At 52.6% G+C, this 22,060-nt stretch overlaps 1 protein-coding gene across 1 annotated transcript in view; it reads right to left on the reverse strand.

Annotated features, from left to right (window-relative positions):
- LOC144717629 (homeobox protein EMX1-like) overlaps positions 1 to 21,558 on the reverse strand; it is a 30,452-nt gene extending 8,894 nt beyond the window's left edge. The window contains exons 1-2 of the mRNA XM_078593142.1: positions 20,982 to 21,558; positions 7,344 to 7,528 (exon numbers count right to left, since the gene is read on the reverse strand). Coding sequence (XP_078449268.1) covers positions 7,344 to 7,528; positions 20,982 to 21,444 — 648 coding nt within the window. The 5' untranslated portion in view covers positions 21,445 to 21,558. The remainder of the gene's footprint in view (positions 1 to 7,343; positions 7,529 to 20,981) is intronic.
- Positions 21,559 to 22,060: the final 502 nt, after the last annotated feature.

Raw genomic sequence — 22,060 nt, forward strand, 5'->3', positions numbered from 1 at the left:
GGCCGGAGAGTGGAGTGTGACGCCGCAGCCGATAAATAGCGAGCACATCCCATCGCAGCTACTGCTGCTAACTCTGTACCGATGTGATGTTTGCCGCACGTGAAACGAGTTTCTAGACGCATTGACGAGCACGGATGGTCTCGTGCGTGTCTTTGTTTCGATGGACACCGGTTTGGAAAACAATATATGTACGTCAATTGGACGTGACGAACATGTGTTTTTTACCGTCACGTGCATCGTGTTATGGGTACACGTCCTGTTCATCTGCGCGTCGTTTAAATCGGCAGCAGCAATGTAATATGCGTAACACAAAAATGCTGTAAAAAAGGCTGTGCTTGCTTTATCTATGAGTACGCTCTGAAGTAGGGCAATTCCCCGAAACGTCGTCTCTGCGTTGCATCCTTCTCGCCCCTTCTGGAGCATCATTATGGCGTTTCTTCTTGGGAGCAATGCAGCTTGTCGAGTGGGTCTAGTTGTGTCTGTGCTTGTGTTCGTAGCCACGCAGAGCGTTTCGCTGAAGTGTAGCACTGCACTCGGGGTTGGTTGGTTGGTGGTGGTGGCGGGGCTGATGAGAGTAAGCGTGGTGAGCGGTGGCGCAGCAGTTGGCGCACTGCGCTACGGAGCCGACTTACCCGAAATTCGATTCGCGCTCGCGACCAATGACAGTTGGCCAATGTTTAAACCGGTCCGGGGCTTCCCCGAGTATCCGGTGCGTTGTGTAAACATCAGCACCGGGGGAGACAAAGGCGGCCGGGCGTGGTGCTGATGACTCACCCCCGTGAGGTGCTCGCTAACAGCACTTGCCCCAACGGTCTGTTGAAGGCTATAGGGGGGGATCTTTGTCTGTGCGGCAGAGAGAAGTGTGTGTGTGTCTGTGTGTGTGTCTGTATGTGTGTGTGTCTGTGTGTGTGTGTCTGTGTGTAAGTCTGTATGTGTGTGTGTCTGTGTGTGTGTCTGTATGTGTGTCTGTGTGTGTGTCTGTATATGTGTATCTGTATGTGTGTGTATGTGTGTGTGCGTCTGTGTGTGTGTCTGTCTGTGTATGTGTGTGTGTGTGTCTGTGTGTGTGTCTGTCTGTGTGTGTGTCTGTCTGTGTGTGTGTCTGTGTGTGTGTGTCTGTCTGTGTGTGTGTGTCTGTGTATGTGTGTGTGTCTGTGTGTGTGGTTCGTTTGTAAGTCTCTGTCTCTCTCTCTCCACCACCACCCCTACGCCCCCCCTCTCTCCCTTCCCTCGACTCTCAATCGCCCGTCGCTTGCTCCCTTTAACCCAAACGAGCGCTGATTAAATAACCCTCACCCCCTGCCCCCCTCCCCCGGCTACACGCGAATCGCCAGCATCGGCCCTCCATCTGTAGCAAGGCAGCCCCCCCTCCCAGCACCTCGCCCCCGCAAGCTGCACAATTAAGCCTGTGAGCGTTGCAGTGCGCGCAATTTGCGTGCCATCTCAACGGCCCATTGAACAGACCAATCCGAGACATCTTCCTTTGATCGGCCTGCTTTCCCCCCAAGCCAATGCCTCCGACTAAGAGCTTGGGGCCGATAGCGACACGGATGAGGCAGCTTGCGTGGTGGCTGTTTTTTGTTTGTTTGTTATGGACGGACGCGACCTCAAAACGTCATCGTCGTGTTTGATGATGCGCGCAATAAAGTCACGATTGGCCGGTATTCACGCGGTCCGTGCGTGTGTGGTGTGCGTGTCGTGTAGGTGTGTTGGTGTTGCCTGTTTGTGTGGATATGCGTGCGTGTGCGTGTGCATGGGGAGCCGTGGTGTAGCGGTTAGCGGTACGCTGCGACCCGAATTCGATTCCCACTCACGGCCAACACCGGTGACGATTATTTGAACCGGTCCTGGGCCTCCCCTAGGTCGACTCAGCCTGAAATGAGTATATGGCGGGATGTGTAAAAAAACATTGCCACTGGGGATACAAAGGCGGTCGGGCGTGGTGCTGCCCACCCACCCCCTCGTGTGCCGTGTCGGCCTTCATAGGCGCTCGCTAACAACAACGCTCGCTAACAACACTTGCCCCAAAACTATGTTATCAGTGTGTGCGTAAGATATCAGCCGTGTGAGCGAAGTTAATAAAAACTCGACAAAAGAAACCTCAACACACCCGTCAACAACACAACCCGCGACGGTTCGCGCGTGACACTGTGCGAAAGGGCCATTGTCCGAAACGTCGCCGATTGTGCACCAGTGTCAGCGGCGGCGGCGGCAGCAGCAGCGGCGGCGCTCGATATGTCGCGCCGGGTTACGCAAAGTACTGCGCCGAATGAGACTCAGGTGTCTCCCGTGTAGCGCCACGTGGCTTCACGCGACTCCATCCGAGAGATTTCTCTCCAACGATCATCATGGATGAGCGCGCGTGGTACTCCCCCCCCCGCCACCCACCCGGACCCCCACTTAGTTAGAACCTCGCACGTGGCTCAACGAGGCGACGGTCCTTTGAGAAGCGAAACTGCGCACGCGACTTATACCGCGCAGCCTCAACAGACTGTTGGGGCGAGCGCTGTTAGCGAGCACCTGTGAAGGCCGGAACGGCACGCGAGGAAGGGGTGGGTGGTCAGCACCGCGACTAAGTAGTGGCGGTGTTTACACTATTCCATCGGGTATTCGGTTAGCGCGCTAACCACTTACACTACCGCTCCGACATGTATACACACGCGCGCGTACGTTAAACAATGGGTAATTATATTACACGTGTTCCGATATAACCTACGAACGATTTGGCAATTCGCTCTCCGTTTAACGCGAAGCGAGTTCGAGCGGAGGGAGGTAATTGCCTTGCAAAAATTACATTGAAGAGGCTCCTATGTTAGTTATTAAGACTGCTAATACTGCTAATACTGCTAATCTCGATGTGCCGCGCGTAGTGGCGCGCGGTCGTGATTAGCGGGCAGATAAAATGAACGCCGCTTGGATACCGGCTTCGAACTGAAGGCAGTACATTTATAACATTATTTATGACATTATTTATAACAATATATTTATAACAAACACTACCGCGCCTGTTATAGCCATGATTTAACCACCCCCCCCCCCCCCCCAATAAAAGGGAATTACGGATTAACGCGAAATTGAAGAGGCAATCATGGTATGCGCATGAGTACGTTGCAGACCCCCTTCCCTGTGTGCAACGTCGCATTCTGTCGTCCGCAGAGGTAATTTATGGACACTGCCAAGTGGCTATCATCTTATCATCACGCGTTCAAGCAATTGTAGGTTGTTCAGCGGATTTTCTGGAGGGGGGGAGGCGGGGGTGACCGGGTTCCCAACTCGTATTGTTATTAATTTAACATTTGTACACACACACAGACAAAGATCACCCTCATAGCTCGAGCAGACTGTTGGGGCAAGTGCTGTTAGCGAGCACCTATGAAGGCCGGCACGGCACACGAGGGGGTGGGTGGGCAGCACCACGACCGGCCGCCTTTGTCTCCCTGCCGGATATGTTTACGCATCGCACCAGGTACTCAGTCGACGCTGAGTCTACCTAGGGGAGGCCCAAGACCTGTTCATATCGTCACTGGTGTTGGCCGTGAGCGCGAATCGAACTTGGATCGCTGGATTCGTCGTGTCGTGCGATAACGGCTACACTAGCGCCCCCCACCACACACACACGTGTATACAGCCCTACAGCCAACAAAGACAAAGATTCCCCGTATAGCCTTAACAGACTGTTGGGACAAGTGCTGTTAGCGAGTGGCACCAATATATGCATACATACAAACACACACACATATGCATGCATACACAAAAGTAATGTTATGCAATGCACGCGAAGGGATGCCACTCAATTTACGTGCGATAAGATCTGGTATACATGTCTATACTGCATGTAAAAAAAAAACATTACTCATCAAGCGACCTCATTTTTCACGTAATTTTAAAATGACCGATATCTCCACGTGCTACGAATTGCACGTCAATTGTATGCGCAATAGCAGAATATAAATGATTACTAAAACGAGTTCGGCACTTTGTCAATATCGCGCTGGATGACTGGATGAAGGCCTTCCCCAGGCCGTTGTTTTGTTGTTTGGGGGGGGGGGGGGGTTCTTCAACCATACTTCACCACCGCGCCACGGAAACACCCCTGCTAATGAACTTTGCATGACATACTAATGCAGATTGTAACCACTGAACCGGCTATACCGTTCATCCTGTTCGCTGTCTCGTATTTAACACGTGCATGCTTGCGCACGTATCAACACGTGCATATACGCACATGCTACATTCGCGTGGCAGTCCTTCGGATCGCTAAAAGCATCAGTTATTGCCCAGCTGTGGAGATTGAAACGAAACTTTGCTGCCAGCGCCAAAGACAGAGGGCGCGGGAGATGCATTGCGATAGCAACATCGTAATCGTCGATGGCGTAACACACCGTTATATTGACCCACACATCATCATACTGCGGCACAGTACACGAGACTATAAAACAAATGCAATGATGGATCGATCCTTCTAGAATGCATCCGTATGCCGACTCAAAGTAATACGTAATTACAAAGCACGTACGATGCGTACGTATATATATGTGCGTAGAGCAATTGTGTGAACGTGAATGTAGAACGCGGTGCATTCTACGCACACTCGTAATCGGGCGCGTGCCACGTGCACACAAAGACAAAGAACCCCCGTACAGCCTTAACAGACTGTAGGGGCAAGTGCTGCTAGCGAGCACCTACGAAGGCCGGAACAGTACACGAGAGGGTGGGTGGCCAGCACCACGCCCGACCGCCTTTGTCTCCCCAGTCGCGATGTTTATACACCACACCAGGTACTCATCTAAGACTGAGTCGACCTAGGGGAGGCCCAGGACCGGTTCAGATAATCGTCACCGGGTGTTGGTCGTGAGCGGGAATCGAACCCGGGTCGCCGGGTTCGTAGCACCGCCGCAGCGCGCCCTGTGCCACGCGTGACCCGCACCGCGGGTCACGCGTGGCAGAGCGATGCACGGAGTGGATCTTAACCTGGGGTGCACGCTCCGCCTGGGTGTGCCAAATGCCCTTCGTGGGGGGGAGGGGGGGGGGGTGCGAGACGTGGCCAGATTTTTTTTGTTCGAAGGTAAATCATCGAAAGACAAATTAAGCGCGGGCACCTAAGTACGACTACTTTGTTCCATCAAGACCCCGATGTAGTTATTGACGCTGTACGTTTGTGTAACGATTGAGAGAGCGCAGTAAAGATGAAGAACCACTGCGCTACACGGTCAACCTGGGCGTCGCGGTGATTACTTAATGCGTGATGTTGGTGGGTACATTGTGTTGCATGCGTATTAGGCACGCGTGTGTACTGTGCGTGTGTGTGTGTGAATGGTTGTTTGCACCGCGTTTGCACCTGAATGGGTTGTGGGACTCTTCACAGTCGAGTCAGCCTTAAATGAGTACCTGGTGTAGTGTGTAAACACCGGCGTTGTGGAAACAAAGGCGTGGTGCTGGCCAACTCACCCACTCGTGTGCCGTGCCGGCCGGCCTTCATAGGTGCTCGCAAACAGCACGAGGCTATACGGGGGATCTTTTTAATATGTTTGTCTTTTGTGTGTGCACGGGAACATACATAGACGCACATGCATCCAGATGCATAAGCATGCGTGTGGCACGTGTGCAGCGCTTGCACGCGTGTAGCCCACTGCTGCACATCTTGCACGTGGTGCTTCCAGTGCTGCAATGCCCCTAAGTGACGTCAGGTTCATGATGTTGGTTGCCTCCACCACCTGGGCTCTTTCTTTGCTTTGTACCCCGAGTCTCCCCTGAACAATAGAGACGTTTGTGGTCGCGGTGGCTTCTCGCCTGGTTTAAATACAATATCCGTGCAAGATGCGGGATGGAGCGGTGGAGTTCATGGTTTCGCGAACGGCGCTGTGGACCAGGGTACACATGAGTTCGAGTCCCAGCCCGGGCTAATCAGCAGCGGTGAGTGGTGATCTGAATAGGTCCTGCTTTTTCCCTCCAGCGTCATCAACCCGCACTAACCAGCCTGGTGAAGTATGGTCAAATCCGACAAGGTTAGGGAATAGCTTAATCCGACAGTGGATTAAACAAGGTAGTGGAAAGTGTTCGCTAACAGCACTTGCCCCTACAGTCTGTTAAGGCTATACGGGGGATCTTTGTGTGTGTGTGTGTGCACGTGTGTGTGTGCACGTGTGTGTGTGCACGTGTGTGTGTGCACGTGTGTGTGTGCACGTGTGTGTGTGCACGTGTGTGTGTGCACGTGTGTGTGTGCACGTGTGTGTGTGCACGTGTGTGGAGAGCGGTGGTGTAGCGGTTAGCGCGCTGCACTATGAACCCGGCGACACGGGTTCGATTCCCGCTCACGGCCAACACCAGTGACGATTATCTGAACTGGTCCCGGGCCTCCCCTAGGTCGACTTAGCCTCAAATGAGTACCTGGTGCAGTGTGTAAACATCGCCACTAGGGGGACAAAGGCGGTCGGGTGTGGTGCTGGCCAACCACCCCCTCGTGTACCGTTCCGGCCTTCATAGGTGCTCGCTAACTGCCCTTGCCCCTACAGTCTGTTAAGGCTATATGGGGGATCTTTGTACACGTGGCACAGGGGTTAGCGCATCACGCGACGAACCCGGCGACCCGAGTTCGATTCCCGCTCTCGGCCATTAAGAGTGGCGAATATTTAAATCGGTCCTGGGCCTCTCCTAGGTCAACTCAGCCTTGAGTTAATGCCTGGTGCGCTGTGTAAAGATTATCACTGGGGAGACAAAGGCGGCCGGGCGTTGTGTTGGCCGCCCACCCCCTCGTGTGCCGTACTGGCCTTCATAGGCGCTCGCTAACAGCACAGTCTGTTAAGGCTACACGGGAGGGTCTTTAGAAGTGCAAGTGGGGAGTGGTAGCCAAATAGGGAGTGGCAATCGCACACTGCGCTACGACCCGGGCTCTGATTCCCCGCTCACCGCCAACACCAGCAACGATTATTTTTATTATTTGAACCAGGACTGGCCCTCCCTTTCTTTGGTCGACTCGGTGATTCATTTTAAACGGAAAAATTCAAGATCACTATTCCACGAATTATTTTGGGACGCCACATCAATCTCGCCTTGTTGTGAGTCCACACGTCAATGTTTTTATTTTAAATATATATAAACTTCGATTATTGCTAGCCGTAACTCGCACTCTAGTGGTAGTGCCTTACGCCACTTCTACGTCAGCCTCAACGTGCACCTGCAGCCTGGCACAAGCGCTGCCATCACGGTGAGTGACGTTGTTGTTGTCGTTGTGTCACGGCTGTCAGCTTGGTGGTGGTGTTTGTTGTTGTTTGTGTTTGTTGTTGTTGGTGTTTGTTGTTGTTGTTGGTGTTTGTTGTTGTATGCGCGCGCGCACGAGCTCGCACCTGCGTCTCGCTGAGGCTGAGACTGCTGGCGAGCTGCTTGCGCTCGGCTCCCACCACGTAGTGGTTCTTCTCGAACGCGTGCTCCAGACGCAGCAGCTGCGAGGGCGAGAACGCAGTGCGGATGCGCTTCGGCTTGCGCGCGAACGGACTGTGCAGCAGAAGGCTCTCGGCGCTGCCGTCGGCACCTGCGGTTGAGGGGCGGGAGGGGGGTGGGGGGCGGGGGGGTGGGCAGCGTTTTAGAGAGAGAAGAGGGTCACACGGAGGAGGTGGAAGAGGAGAAGATGGGGGAGTGGATGGGGGGTGACACAGACGTTAAGCATGTGCGTGCATGTGCGTGCGTGTGATGTCGTGCGCTGCGCTGCAAACCCGGCGACCCGAGTTCGATTCCCAGCCACGGCCAACACACTCAGTCACGATTATCTGAACCGGTCCTGGGCCTCCCCTAGGTCCACTCAGCCTCAAATGAGTACCTGGTGCGGTGTGTAAACATCTGTGACGATTATCTAAACACGGTCGACTTAGTCTTAAATGAGTACCTGTGGCGGTGTGTATGTAGACACCAGCATTGGGGAGACAAAGGCGGCCTGGCGTGGCGTTGGCCACCTACCCCCTCCTGTGCTGTGTTGTCCTTCATTTAGTTGCTCGCTTACATCACGTACCCCTGCAGTCTGGTCAAGCCTATATACACGGGGCATCTTTGCGCTTTTGTGTGCTGTCGTGCACGAGTTATTCGCGCGTGTGCATTCGTTTCGAATGGAACGTCGTTTGCACATCAACAGTGGGGAGACAAAGACGGCCAAGGCGACAAACCACCTCCTGCCCTTGAGGGGTGGCGGTGAGTGGTTAGTCACTCTGTGTGGTGTGTTGAAACGTGCGCTTTTGTTTGGCACTTTAAGTATGTCGGCAGATCCATTGCAACATATCCCCGACAATATTTATATATATACAGTGCGCGCGCGCGCGTGTGTGCGTGTGTGTGTGTATATACGATTATACGCGTACACTTTGCGCGAGTTGAAATGAGAATTACAAGTGGGGGGCATTGTCTCAATGTGTCGCTTTCACGCACACGGTTCAACAACAGAGCACTCAAAGGCCGCGTGCCAAAGGGTCGTTAAAACGCCTGCGAATATTCATAATTATACACGGTTGTGGAAATTCCACATTCTGGTGACAAGGGCAGGTCCTATGCGTCCTCTGGAACAGACCACAGAACCACGTGTATCCCAACCGTCTGTTGGGTTATCTCCATGAATACCGCACTTGCTGTTTATACTGTGCGCACTTGTCCCGAAAGTGTGTTGAAGCTACCCGGGGGATATTTGTCTTTGTGAACGGAGAGCGGTGGCGCTGCGGTTGTTCGCGAACCGCGCCACGAACCCAGCAAACCCGAGTTCGATCCCCGCTCACGGCCACCATCAGTGGCGTGCATCTGAACCGCTGCCGTGCCTCGCTGGGGAAACAAAGACGACCCCGTGTGGGTGCTCGCCACACCGTGTTGGGGCCTGCAGACGTGAACTCGCCCCAACACTCTGTCGGAGGCGACACACACGGTGGGAGGGTGATGGTCTCTTGCATTAGTCTTTGATGCATTGTATAGACACGCGCGCTTTGCTGTTACTGCTATTGTTGTAGTAGCTGCTGCTGTTGTTGTTGTTGTTGTTGTCGTCGTGAATGCGGGCATACTTGTACTGGGTGTTACATCGCGGGCAGACGTCTAAGCGGTGCTTGGGGCCGGTGTTGACCACCACACCTGCACCACCACCACCACCACCACTTTGCTGAGCGCGATTGTAAAGAAACAAGGCGGTGAATATTACACAACAATAACTAACGCGACCGACAGAGTGACTGATGCATGCGGAGATTTGAACCGACGTGCTTCAAACAATAGGAAGCCGACGTGTTTTTTTTGCGTGTCTGTGTGTGTCACAGACGTATTCGTCGATTCTGATATTGTCTCAATGTGGGCCACGGAAATAAACAAATCATTATTTGCCCCCCCCACCCCACCCCACGCATTCATCGATTTCAGTCGCAGGGCAGACCCAGCCTATCGCGGCCCTCAATCGCCTTATCTTTTTATAGTCTCGTGCTAAACACACACACACACACCACACACCACTCGAGCAATCCACCAGTCTCATCATCGGTGGACCGAGTAGTTTGCCCCGCTCCCCCTCCCCTCGGTGAGTGTGACGCTACAGCCGGCAGCGAGCGGCTGGAGCCATCTCTGCCTGCTGCCCGATCACCGGCTGCGTGGAGAACAGCGCGTACACGCGCACGACCTTGCTGCAGCGTGCAACAGCGAACATTGACAACAACAGCAGCATCTACAACAACAACAACAGCAGCTACAACAACAACAACAGCAGCTACAACAACAACAGCAACAGCGAACATTGACAACAACAACAGCAGCTACTACGATAACAACAACAGCAGCTACTAAGACAACAACAACAACAGCAGTAGCAGCTACTACGACAACAACAACAGCAGCTACTACGACAACAACAACAGCAGCAGTAGCAGCTACTACGACAACAACAACAGCAGCTACTACGACAACAACAACAGCAGCAGTAGCAGCTACTACGATAACAACAACAGCAGCTACTACGACAACAACAACAGCAGCAGTAGCAGCTACTACGATAACAACAACAGCAGCTACTAAGACAACAACAACAGCAGCAGTAGCAGCTACTACGACAACAACAACAGCAGCTACTACGACAACAACAACAGCAGCAGTAGCAGCTACTACGATAACAACAACAGCAGCTACTACGACAACAACAACAGCAGCAGTAGCAGCTACTACGATAGCAACAACAGCAGCTACTAAGACAACAACAACAGCAGCAGTAGCAGCTACTAAGACAACAACAACAGCAGCAGTAGCAGCTACTACGATAACAACAACAGCAGCTACTAAGACAACAACAACAACAGCAGTAGCAGCTACTAAGACAACAACAGCAGCAGTAGCAGCTACTACGATAACAACAACAGCAGCTACTAAGACAACAACAACAGCAGCAGTAGCAGCTACTACGACAACAACAACAGCAACAGCAGCTATTACGACAACAACAACAGCAGCTACTACAACAACAACAACAACAGCTACTACAATAACAACAATAACAGCAGCTACTACAACAACAACAACAGCTACTACAACAACAACAGCAGCTACTACAACAACAACAACAGCTACTACAACAACAACAGCAGCTACTACAATAACAACAACAGCAGCTACTACAACAACATCAGCAGCAGCTACAACAACAACAACAGCAGCTACAACAACAGCAGCAGCTACTACAACAACAACAACAACAGCAGCTACTACAACAACAACAGCAGCTACTACAACAACAGCAGCTACTACAATAACAACAATAACAGCAGCTACTACAACAACAACAGCAGCTACTACAACAACAACAGCAGCTACTACAACAACAACAGCAGCTACTACAACAACAACAACAGCTACTACGACAACAACAACAGCAGCAGCTACTACAACAACAACAGCAGCTACTACAACAATAACAATAACAGCAGCAGCTACTACAACAACAGCTACTACAACAACAACAACAATAACAGCAGCAGCTACTACTACAACAGCTACTACAACAACAACAATAACAGCAGCAGCTACTACAACAACAGCTACTATGACAACAACAACAACAACAGCAGCTACTACAACAACAACAATAACAGCAGCAGCTACTACAACAATAGCATCAACAGCAAAGCGAATGAGATCGAACAGAGATGTATTCCCCATTCTCGATTAACAACAAACCCAGATCTGTGTCTTGGACACCATTCATTTACATAATTTTGAAAACTGGAATGACTAGTTACAGTGATTATAAAACACAAGTATCGCTCTTCGCGTGAGAAGCGTGTCTCTCTGTGCAAGTGTGAAATTAAACTTACATGCAAATTATCTACGTGTGTGTGTCCTGTGTGTTTGTTTGTGCTGTGTGCTGTGTGTGTGCTGTGTGTGTGCTGTGTGTGTCTCCTGTGTGTGCTGTGTCCTATGTGTGTGTCCTGTTGTGTCCTGTCTTTGTGTCGTGTGTGTGTCATGTGTGTGTGTGTGTCCTGTGTGTGTGTTTCCTGTGTATGTGTGCTGTGTGTGTCCTGTGTGTGTGTCATGTGTGTGTGTTTCCTGTGTGTGTGTGCTGTGTGTGTCCTGTGTGTGTGTCATGTGTGTATGTGTGCTGTGTGTTTCCTGTGTGTGTGCTGTGTGTGCTGTGTGTGTCCTGTGTGTGTGTCATGTGTGTATGTGTGCTGTGTGTTTCCTGTGTGTGTGCTGTGTGTGCTGTGTGTGTCCTGTGTGTGTGTCATGTGTGTATGTGTGCTGTATGTGTGCTGTGTGCTGTGTGTGTGCTGTGTGTGTGCTGTGTGCTGTGTGTGTGCTGTGTGTGCTGTGTGTGCGTGTGTGCTCTGTGTGTGTGCTGTGTGTGTGCTGTGTGTGCTGTGTGTGTATGTGCTGTGTGTGTGTCCTGTGTGTGTCGTGTATGTGCTGTGTGTGTGTGCTGTGTGTGTGTGTGTGCTGTGTGTGTGTGCTGTGTGTGTGCTGTGTGTGTGCTGTGTGTGTCGTGTATGTGCTGTGTGCTGTGTGCTGTGTGCTGTGTGCTGTGTGCTGTGTGCTGTGTGCTGTGTGCTGTGTGCTGTGTGCTGTGTGCTGTGTGCTGTGTGCTGTGTGCTGTGTGCTGTGTGCTGTGTGCTGTGTGCTGTGTGCTGTGTGCTGTGTGCTGTGTGCTGTGTGCTGTGTGCTGTGTGCTGTGTGCTGTGTGCTGTGTGCTGTGTGCTGTGTGCTGTGTGCTGTGTGCTGTGTGCTGTGTGTGTGCTGTGTGTGTGCTGTGTGTGTGCTGTGTGTGTGCTGTGTGTGTGCTGTGTGTGTGCTGTGTGTGTGCTGTGTGTGTGCTGTGTGTGTGCTGTGTGTGTGCTGTGTGTGTGCTGTGTGTGTGCTGTGTGTGTGCTGTGTGTGTGCTGTGTGTGTGCTGTGTGTGTGCTGTGTGTGTGCTGTGTGTGTGCTGTGTGTGTGCTGTGTGTGTGCTGTGTGTGTGCTGTGTGTGTGCTGTGTGTGTGCTGTGTGTGTGCTGTGTGTGTGCTGTGTGTGTGCTGTGTGTGTGCTGTGTGTGTGCTGTGTGTGTGCTGTGTGTGTGCTGTGTGTGTGCTGTGTGTGTGCTGTGTGTGTGCTGTGTGTGTGCTGTGTGTGTGCTGTGTGTGTGCTGTGTGTGTGCTGTGTGTGTGCTGTGTGTGTGCTGTGTGTGTGCTGTGTGTGTGCTGTGTGTGTGCTGTGTGTGTGCTGTGTGTGTGCTGTGTGTGTGCTGTGTGTGTGCTGTGTGTGTGCTGTGTGTGTGCTGTGTGCTGTGTGCTGTGTGCTGTGTGCTGTGTGCTGTGTGCTGTGTGTGTGCTGTGTGTGTGCTGTGTGTGTGCTGTGTGTGTGCTGTGTGTGTGCTGTGTGTGTGCTGTGTGTGTGCTGTGTGTGTGCTGTGTGTGTGCTGTGTGTGTGCTGTGTGTGTGCTGTGTGTGTGCTGTGTGTGTGCTGTGTGTGTGCTGTGTGTGTGCTGTGTGTGTGCTGTGTGTGTGCTGTGTGTGTGCTGTGTGTGTGCTGTGTGTGTCGTGTATGTGCTGTGTGCTGTGTGCTGTGTGCTGTGTGCTGTGTGCTGTGTGCTGTGTGCTGTGTGCTGTGTGCTGTGTGCTGTGTGCTGTGTGCTGTGTGCTGTGTGCTGTGTGCTGTGTGCTGTGTGCTGTGTGCTGTGTGCTGTGTGCTGTGTGCTGTGTGCTGTGTGCTGTGTGCTGTGTGCTGTGTGCTGTGTGCTGTGTGCTGTGTGCTGTGTGCTGTGTGCTGTGTGCTGTGTGCTGTGTGCTGTGTGCTGTGTGTGTGCTGTGTGTGTGCTGTGTGTGTGCTGTGTGTGTGCTGTGTGTGTGCTGTGTGTGTGCTGTGTGTGTGCTGTGTGTGTGCTGTGTGTGTGCTGTGTGTGTGCTGTGTGTGTGCTGTGTGTGTGCTGTGTGTGTGCTGTGTGTGTGCTGTGTGTGTGCTGTGTGTGTGCTGTGTGTGTGCTGTGTGTGTGCTGTGTGTGTGCTGTGTGTGTGCTGTGTGTGTGCTGTGTGTGTGCTGTGTGTGTGCTGTGTGTGTGCTGTGTGTGTGCTGTGTGTGTGCTGTGTGTGTGCTGTGTGTGTGCTGTGTGTGTGCTGTGTGTGTGCTGTGTGTGTGCTGTGTGTGTGCTGTGTGTGTGCTGTGTGTGTGCTGTGTGTGTGCTGTGTGTGTGCTGTGTGTGTGCTGTGTGTGTGCTGTGTGTGTGCTGTGTGTGTGCTGTGTGTGTGCTGTGTGTGTGCTGTGTGTGTGCTGTGTGTGTGCTGTGTGTGTGCTGTGTGTGTGCTGTGTGTGTGCTGTGTGCTGTGTGCTGTGTGCTGTGTTGTGCTGTGTGTGTGCTGTGTGTGTGCTGTGTGTGTGCTGTGTGTGTGCTGTGTGTGTGCTGTGTGTGTGCTGTGTGTGTGCTGTGTGTGTGCTGTGTGTGTGCTGTGTGTGTGCTGTGTGTGTGCTGTGTGTGTGCTGTGTGTGTGCTGTGTGTGTGCTGTGTGTGTGCTGTGTGTGTGCTGTGTGTGTGCTGTGTGTGTGCTGTGTGTGTGCTGTGTGTGTGCTGTGTGTGTGCTGTGTGTGTGCTGTGTGTGTGCTGTGTGTGTGCTGTGTGTGTGCTGTGTGTGTGCTGTGTGTGTGCTGTGTGTGTGCTGTGTGTGTGCTGTGTGTGTGCTGTGTGTGTGCTGTGTGTGTGCTGTGTGTGTGCTGTGTGTGTGCTGTGTGTGTGCTGTGTGTGTGCTGTGTGTGTGCTGTGTGTGTGCTGTGTGTGTGCTGTGTGTGTGCTGTGTGTGTGCTGTGTGTGTGCTGTGTGTGTGCTGTGTGTGTGCTGTGTGTGTGCTGTGTGTGTGCTGTGTGTGTGCTGTGTGTGTGCTGTGTGTGTGCTGTGTGTGTGCTGTGTGTGTGCTGTGTGTGTGCTGTGTGTGTGCTGTGTGTGTGCTGTGTGTGTGCTGTGTGTGTGCTGTGTGTGTGCTGTGTGTGTGCTGTGTGTGTGCTGTGTGTGTGCTGTGTGTGTGCTGTGTGTGTGCTGTGTGTGTGCTGTGTGTGTGCTGTGTGTGTGCTGTGTGTGTGCTGTGTGTGTGCTGTGTGTGTGCTGTGTGTGTGCTGTGTGTGTGCTGTGTGTGTGCTGTGTGTGTGCTGTGTGTGTGCTGTGTGTGTGCTGTGTGTGTGCTGTGTGTGTGCTGTGTGTGTGCTGTGTGTGTGCTGTGTGTGTGCTGTGTGTGTGCTGTGTGTGTGCTGTGTGTGTGCTGTGTGTGTGCTGTGTGTGTGCTGTGTGTGTGCTGTGTGTGTGCTGTGTGTGTGCGTGTGCGTGTGCGTGTGCGTGTGCGTGTGCGTGCGCTGTGTGCTGTGTGTGTGCTGTGTGTGTGCTGTGTGTGTGCTGTGTGTGTGCTGTGTGTGTGTGCGTGTGCTGTGTGCGTGTGCTGTGTGCGTGTGCTGTGTGCTGTGTGCTGTGTGTGTGCTGTGTGTGTGCTGTGTGTGTGTGTGCTGTGTGTGTGATGTGTGTGTGATGTGTGTGTGATGTGTGTGTGTGCTGTGTGTGTGCTGTGTGTGTGCTGTGTGTGTGCTGTGTGTGTGCTGTGTGTGTGCTGTGTGTGTGCTGTGTGTGTGCTGTGTGCGTGCTGTGTGCGTGCTGTGTGTGTGCTGTGTGTGTGTGTGTGTGCTGTGTGTGTGTGTGTGCTGTGTGTGTGTGCTGTGTGTGTGCTGTGTGTGTGTGCTGTGTGTGTGTGCTGTGTGTGTGCTGTGTGTGTGCTGTGTGTGTGCTGTGTGTGTGTGTGTCAGTGCTTGACAAACTGAGCCCACTGAACTCGACAACCTCAGTTCGATTTGTCGCTCACGGGGCAACTTCCCTAGGTCGACTCAGCCTCAAGTGAGTACCCCGAACGATGTGAAATACATCCGCCACTAGGGAGACAAAGGCGGTCGATCTTCATAGGTGCTCGATCACAGCACTTGGCCTGACAGTCTGCTAGAGGCTATACGGGTGATCTTTGTCTCTTGTGTGCGAACTTGAAGGCTTCGGCATCGTTGTCGCGATTTCCGTATCTATCTCAAACATCCCTGGACGTGCGGCTAGGGTCGACTGGCTCACTCTTAAACGGGAGCGTGAACATCAGGAATCGGGGAGACAAAGGTGGTCAGGGATGGTGCGCTGACCACATCACCCCCCCCATCCCGCCTCACAACGTGCGCTGCGCTGCCCTTAACAGGAGCTCGCAAACTGCACTCGGCCCGACAGCCGCGGACAAACAAAGACAACGATCCCCATATAGCCTGGAACAGACTGTTGGGGCAAGTGCTGTTAGCGAGCACCTATGAAGGCCGGAACGGCACACGAGGGGGGTGGGTGGCCAGCACCACGCCCGACCGCCTTTGTCTCCCTAGCGGCGATGTTTACTACACACCGCACCAGGTACTCATTTGAGGCTGAGTCGACCTAGGGGAGGCCCGGGACCGGTTCAGATAATCGTCACTGGTGTTGGCCGTAAAGCGGGAATCGAACCTGTGTCGCCGGGTTCATAGCGCAGCGCGCTAACCGCTACAGCCGCGGACACGCACACACACGCACACAGGCACACGTACTACATTCTATCGAATGTGCGAGTTTGCAATCGAAAATAATTCGAGTCGTCTCATCTGCTGGACGAGTAACGAGCAAATGAACGGGTGTAATAGCGTTGATGCCACGCCTGTGTGTTTTCGTTCGTTTACTGATGAGTAACTAATTGGCTGAACACTTTCCGTGTAAATCCATCGGCCGTATTCTTTGAGTATGTACCGCGGTGCAATTGATTGACCCACGCTGTATAGAGAACTGTTGTTCGTGAACGAACCCGGATCGTTTAGCGTCCGGTCGATGTCAGCAAAGCCACGGGAGGGAGGGCTCCCATATTATACACGGGGAGCGCTCGCCAATGATACCTGGAGAAATCCAGCAGCATTTGTTTAACACGATGCAGATTGAGACTGCCTGCTGAAAGAAAAAGGAAAACGAATCGGGTCCAGGGTTTGATTGGCTTAAATAGTCACCGCTTGGTAATATTCGGTCTGGAAAGCCATTAGCAATAGGCAGGCGGGCGGACTCGAAACAAAAGAAGAAATCCCCGTCTCGATACGTGGAGAGACGGAATGTAAGGCTCTGTGGTGTGGATGTTAACTACCTCGCCTGGTATACAAGACATCATAGGTTCGATCACGATGCTGACGCCTGTATATTTGGAGTTTGTCTATGCTCCCCGTGGTCGCGTGGATTTTTCTCCGGGTCCTCCGATTTTTTTTTCCCCCTCCACGTTTAGAAATATTCCTTTAGACTATTGCGGCTGCTACACAACATGTGCTCGCGTTACGCCGATCTCGTTGAGCGGTGTCATTTGTGATGGGCAGGTCGCGTCTGCAAAAACACAGTGGGCCTTACCTGGTTAAAATGTAATTATTATTAAAAAGTTCTCCATATATTAGCTGAAAGCAAAGGGGTCCTTTAGTTAAATATATATACTATGAATATTCGCTCACGTGCATACACACAGAGAGAGAGAGAGCGATGCGACGTGTTCGCTCTTGTCCAATCGCCCAGAGCGCGGATCAATTACGCCGGCGCTACGCTTACTGGCAAAAAAACGAATTAAATAAAAATCGCCACTTCTGCAAGCAGCCCGCCTGTCTGTGCGTCTGCATGGGTTAGAAGCCACAGATGTATTGCCCCCGAGGCAGCGAGTCTGGCACGATGTCGCGAGGCGTTTTAAATAATACTGCTATCGTGATGATGATTCGTATACCACGAGCCGTATTCTTTCCGTGCGTGTGTGTGTGTGCGCGCCGCGTATTTCACATTCAGTCTGAGTGACTGCATCTATTTACATTATTATGAAAGCCCTTGAATGCCTGTTCACACGCCTGCCCGCCACACACCGTCGTGTGTCTGAGGGTCATCCCATTTCTCAAAAGGCCAAGCATTATTTGCCTTAACGTCTTTTGTGCCCTGGGCGCTTGTATTGTCGTTTAAAGGGGGTGTTAAGTGTTCTTTGTGTGCATTATGTGGATAATAGTGATTCGTATGTGTGTGTGTCTGTTTATATATATGTGTGTGTAGGGCAACATTTAGAACGTTGCTCTACGAACCCGGCCACCCGAGTTCGATTCCTGCTCATGGCCAACACCAGTGACGATTTATCTTATCCGGTCCCAACCCTCCCCTAGGTCGACTCAGGATCAAATGAGTACCTGGTGCGGTGTGTAAACATCGCCACTGGGGAGACAAAGGCGGCCGGGCGTGGTGCTGGCCACTCACCCCCCGTTTGCCGTGCCGGCCTTCATTAGGTGTTACTCGTTAACAGCACTTGCCCCAACAGTCTGTTAAGGATATGAGGAGGGTTGTTTTCTTTTGTATGCATATATGTAAATACGTAGCCACTGATGAACGTGAGAAAACGAGGAAAGCGGTAGTGCAGTGGACAGCGGCACGTCAACGCCTTGAAACTCGGCAGCAAACTGGGGTTCGATTCTCGGTCACGGCTAACATCAGTATCGAGTGATATCTGAACCGGTCCTGCCCCCTCCCCCGCGCCCATTCCTCTCCCCCTGTTCCCGTCACCCTTCAGCAACCCGCACTGGCCAGCCGGGTGGTGAAGTATGGTCAAACAATCCACACGATGTCCGACGCGGCGTGGCGGAGGCCTTTATCCGACAGTGGACTGACAACTGGGGCTACAAAGTCGAGCAGACAATACCAAACACAAAGAAAGATCTTTGTCTAATGAATACCAGACAAAAAGACACAGATCCCCCGTATAGCCTTAACAGACTGTTGGGGCAAGTGCTGTTAGCAAGCACCTATGAAGGCCGGGACGATATACGAGGGGGTGGGTGGCCAGCACCACGCCCGACCGCCTTTGTCTCCCAAGTGGCGATGTTTACACACCGCACCAGGTACTCATTTGATGCTGAGTCGACTTAATCGTCACTGGTGTTTGCCGTGAGCGGGAAATCGAACTCGGCTCGCCGGGTTCATAGCGGAGCGTGCTAACCACTACACCACCGCTCCCCACACACACACATATATGTAAACACACATTAATGCCGCAGCTGAGATCGCCTCTGTTACAAACGAACTCTCTCTCTCTCTGTGCATTCTTCGTGTGGCACACGAAGAGGGACGGGCAACAGATTCTCGCCGCTCGTTCAATTTGGCGTAGGGGAACTCAAACACCGGCACGGACGATCGGACGTAATCCAAATCGCCAAGTGTCAAGGTCCCCAGACAGCGTTTAAAGGGCGACGTTTCGGGCAATAGGCTTTCTTCATAGCACCTGGCTAACACGCATTATATACGTGTATCCTTGTAAGGCCACATACTATTTATTGACACATGCGTTAGGCTGTAGCGTTGTTGTTATTATTTTACTTGTGCATTTGCACCATTGTCAACGCAGCAGAAGCAGCAGTAGCGTCACCAAATAATTCGTTTAATAGCAATCGTTTAGGATTCTCGTCTACATAGGTGATGTGTGTGTGTGTAGAGACACAAACAAACAAAAAACACACGACAAAAAACGTCTGCGTTACAATATGTGGAGGGGTTGAAATCTCGACGCGGCTTGAGAAACGCGGTATTGTATATCGCGAATTCCATTCACGCATGCCGAGTGTGCGCTAAAGCATTAACAAGGCAATTAAGTCCCGACTACCTTCTCGGCTATTCGCGTTCGCTTATAGCTGATATCGTCAGCGAGAGTTGTATCGAACGCTCCGCTCTGTGCGTCAACCATACCGATGAAATTAACGCAAATTAATCATATGCACACACACGCGCACACACGCGCACACACGCACACACACACGCACACACACACACGCACACACGCACACACACACGCACACACGCACGCACACGCGCACACACACACGCACACACGCACACACACACGCACACACGCACACGCGCGCATCCAAAAGTGTGATACGGCGTTGAACAGCGGTACATACGCACAAATAGCTATACAACTCAACACATCTGTCAATAACACTGCCCTAATATGACTATATACTATACTAATACGCAAGATGTATCGTGTAATGGCTATTTTTTTTCACTGTAGACAGATTGACCATTGACCTTGTATACACTACGCTACAGACGACGTTATACACAACGTGGAAGATTCCCTAACGAGGGTGTTTAGCGAAGAGCAACCACGCGCATTCTCTATCCGCACAAGAGGAAAGTTCCGTGGTGAGAACACACTGCACTGTATGTGCCAAGTGCGTTCACTTCCCGGTTAGGTGTGTTTTGAATATATAAAATGAAGTCGCACGTAGGTAATTTTGCTTTCAAATTCGTAGTTTAAAACATTAGTTTTATTAACTTGCCCGAACAATGTACAAAGACAACGATCCCCCATATAGCCTTAACAGACTGTTGGGGCAAGTGCTGTTAGAAAGCACCTCTTAAGGCCGTCACGGCAAACGGGGGGTGAGTGGCCAGCACCACGCCCGACCGCCTTTGTCTCCCCAGCGGCGATGTTTACACACCGCACCAGGTACTCATTTGAACTCGGGGAGGCCCAGGACCAGTTCAGATAATTGTCACTGGGGTTGGTGGCCGTGAGCGGGAATCGAACTCGGGTGGCAAGGTTCGTAGCGCAGCGCGCTAACCGCTACACCACCGCGCACGAACGCGATAACAATTGACACTATACATACTCGTTAAGGTCAGTCTAGGTTACACCATTTTTCGATGCAACAATCATGCGACCAAAGGCCAGATGCACCAGACAAAGTTCCCCCGTGAAGGCTTCACATCTTTTTGGAACAACAACAACAACAAGTGCTGTAAGCGAGCACCGATGAAGATGGTGAGGGTTACACGGGGAAGGTGGATGGCCAGCACCATGCCGGGCCGCCTTTGTCTCCCAAGTGACGAAGTTTACACACCGCACACAGGTACTCATTTGAGGCTGAGTCGACCTCAGGGAAGCCCATGACCGGTTCAGATAATCGTCACTGGGGTTGGTGGCCGTGAGCGGGAATCGAACTCGGGTCGCCGGGTTCGTTGCACGCGACGCACTAACCGCCACGCTACCGCATATCCACACACACACACACGTGGAACAATCATGCACGTGTACACACATGATTGTATGTGTGCGTGTACGTGCGTTGCACGCAATCTTGCCACAGAGACCCACTCTGATCGTCTACCCGACCCCGTCTGACTTTGGCGTCGCTTCGCCCCCCACGACCTCCAACAAACCGTTGCAGCGCGCGTTGTTAGCGAGCGCCCATTGAGACCAGCGTGGCCAAATCGCGCCAGGTGTGCTCACATTTAAGGCCGGGTCGACCTAGTGGAGGCGCCGAACCGGTCCACTATCACCCGTGAGAACCCGGTGGCTCATTCGTCGATTGAGCACACAGAGACGGCAGAGTCCCGTGCATATATCCTGCACAGACTCGTTGATGCAAGCGCTTCAATAGTTACATCGCTAGCACAAACCGCACGCGCGGTCTAAGCAAAGCGCACGTACCTGGGTATCTGTGCCCAAGATACCGCGGCCGATGCAATAGCCACGGGTAGAGACTGATGGCATCCCTCCCCTGCGGACCTCCGAACAGGGGCAGCGACGGAGGCGGGTGGGACAAGTGGTGGTGGTGGTGGTGGCCGGACGGGTGCATGGCGGGCACGGCGAGCAGTGGCTGCAGGTGATGGGCGTCGTGGAAAAACAGCTCCGGGTGCATCCCCGCCCGGCTGGCAGCCGCGGCCGCCGCCGCCGCCGCCGCCGCTGCCGCGAATGGATGCGGTGGCTGGGCACCGCAAGTCAACGGATTCGCACCTCCTGGTATCGGGTAAGCCGGCTGTTGTTGCTGCTGTTGCTGCTGCTGCTGCTGCTGTTGTTGTTGCAAAGTTGCGGCCGCGGATACAGAGTCGCCACCATCCTTAGCCACGAGAGATTCGATGGTGAAGCAGCGCTTGGTGGGTGGCTGGAACATCGTACTCCCTACTCGACTCGCGGACGCGCGGATTTTGGTGGGTTTTTTTTGTTGTCGTCGCCAGCCTTCGGAGATAAGAGAGTGAGAAAGAATCTGGTGCGCGCCAGGTGCGAGCGCGCTGCGATTGAATCCGCGTCTTTAAGCGACGGTGAGCGGTATTCGTGTGTGTCTCTCTCTTTGTGCGTGTGTGTGTCTCTGTGTGTGTGTCTCTCTCTCTGTGTATGTGCGTGTCTCTCTCTCCGTGTGTGCGTGTATCTCTCTCTCTCTGTGGCTCTGTGTGTGTGTCTCTGTGTGTGTGTCTCTGTGTGTGTGTCTGTGTGTGTGTCTCTCTGTGTGTGTGTGTGTCTCTCTCTGTCTCCGTGTGTGCGTGTGTCTCTGTGTGTCCCTCTCTCTCTCGCTCTGTATTCGCGTGCTTGTCCTTAGCGATTTGTAGATCTTCTCGTCGCTCCGTCGTTTCTCTCTCTCTCTCAATATTCGTTGCTCCTCCAAACACCCCCCCACCCACCCCACTTATGATGAGCAGGTCACTGTGAGGCTATTGGCTCCACGCCGTCCGTCAGTCCGTGAAGCTGGGAACGCAGCCGGCTTTGACTTCGCACTCGACGCATGTAGAGGG

The sequence above is a fragment of the Lampetra planeri genome, chromosome 4 (assembly GCF_965212315.1).
Source record: "Lampetra planeri chromosome 4, kcLamPlan1.2.h2, whole genome shotgun sequence".
In the NCBI taxonomy this organism is placed as follows: Eukaryota; Metazoa; Chordata; class Hyperoartia; order Petromyzontiformes; family Petromyzontidae; genus Lampetra; species Lampetra planeri.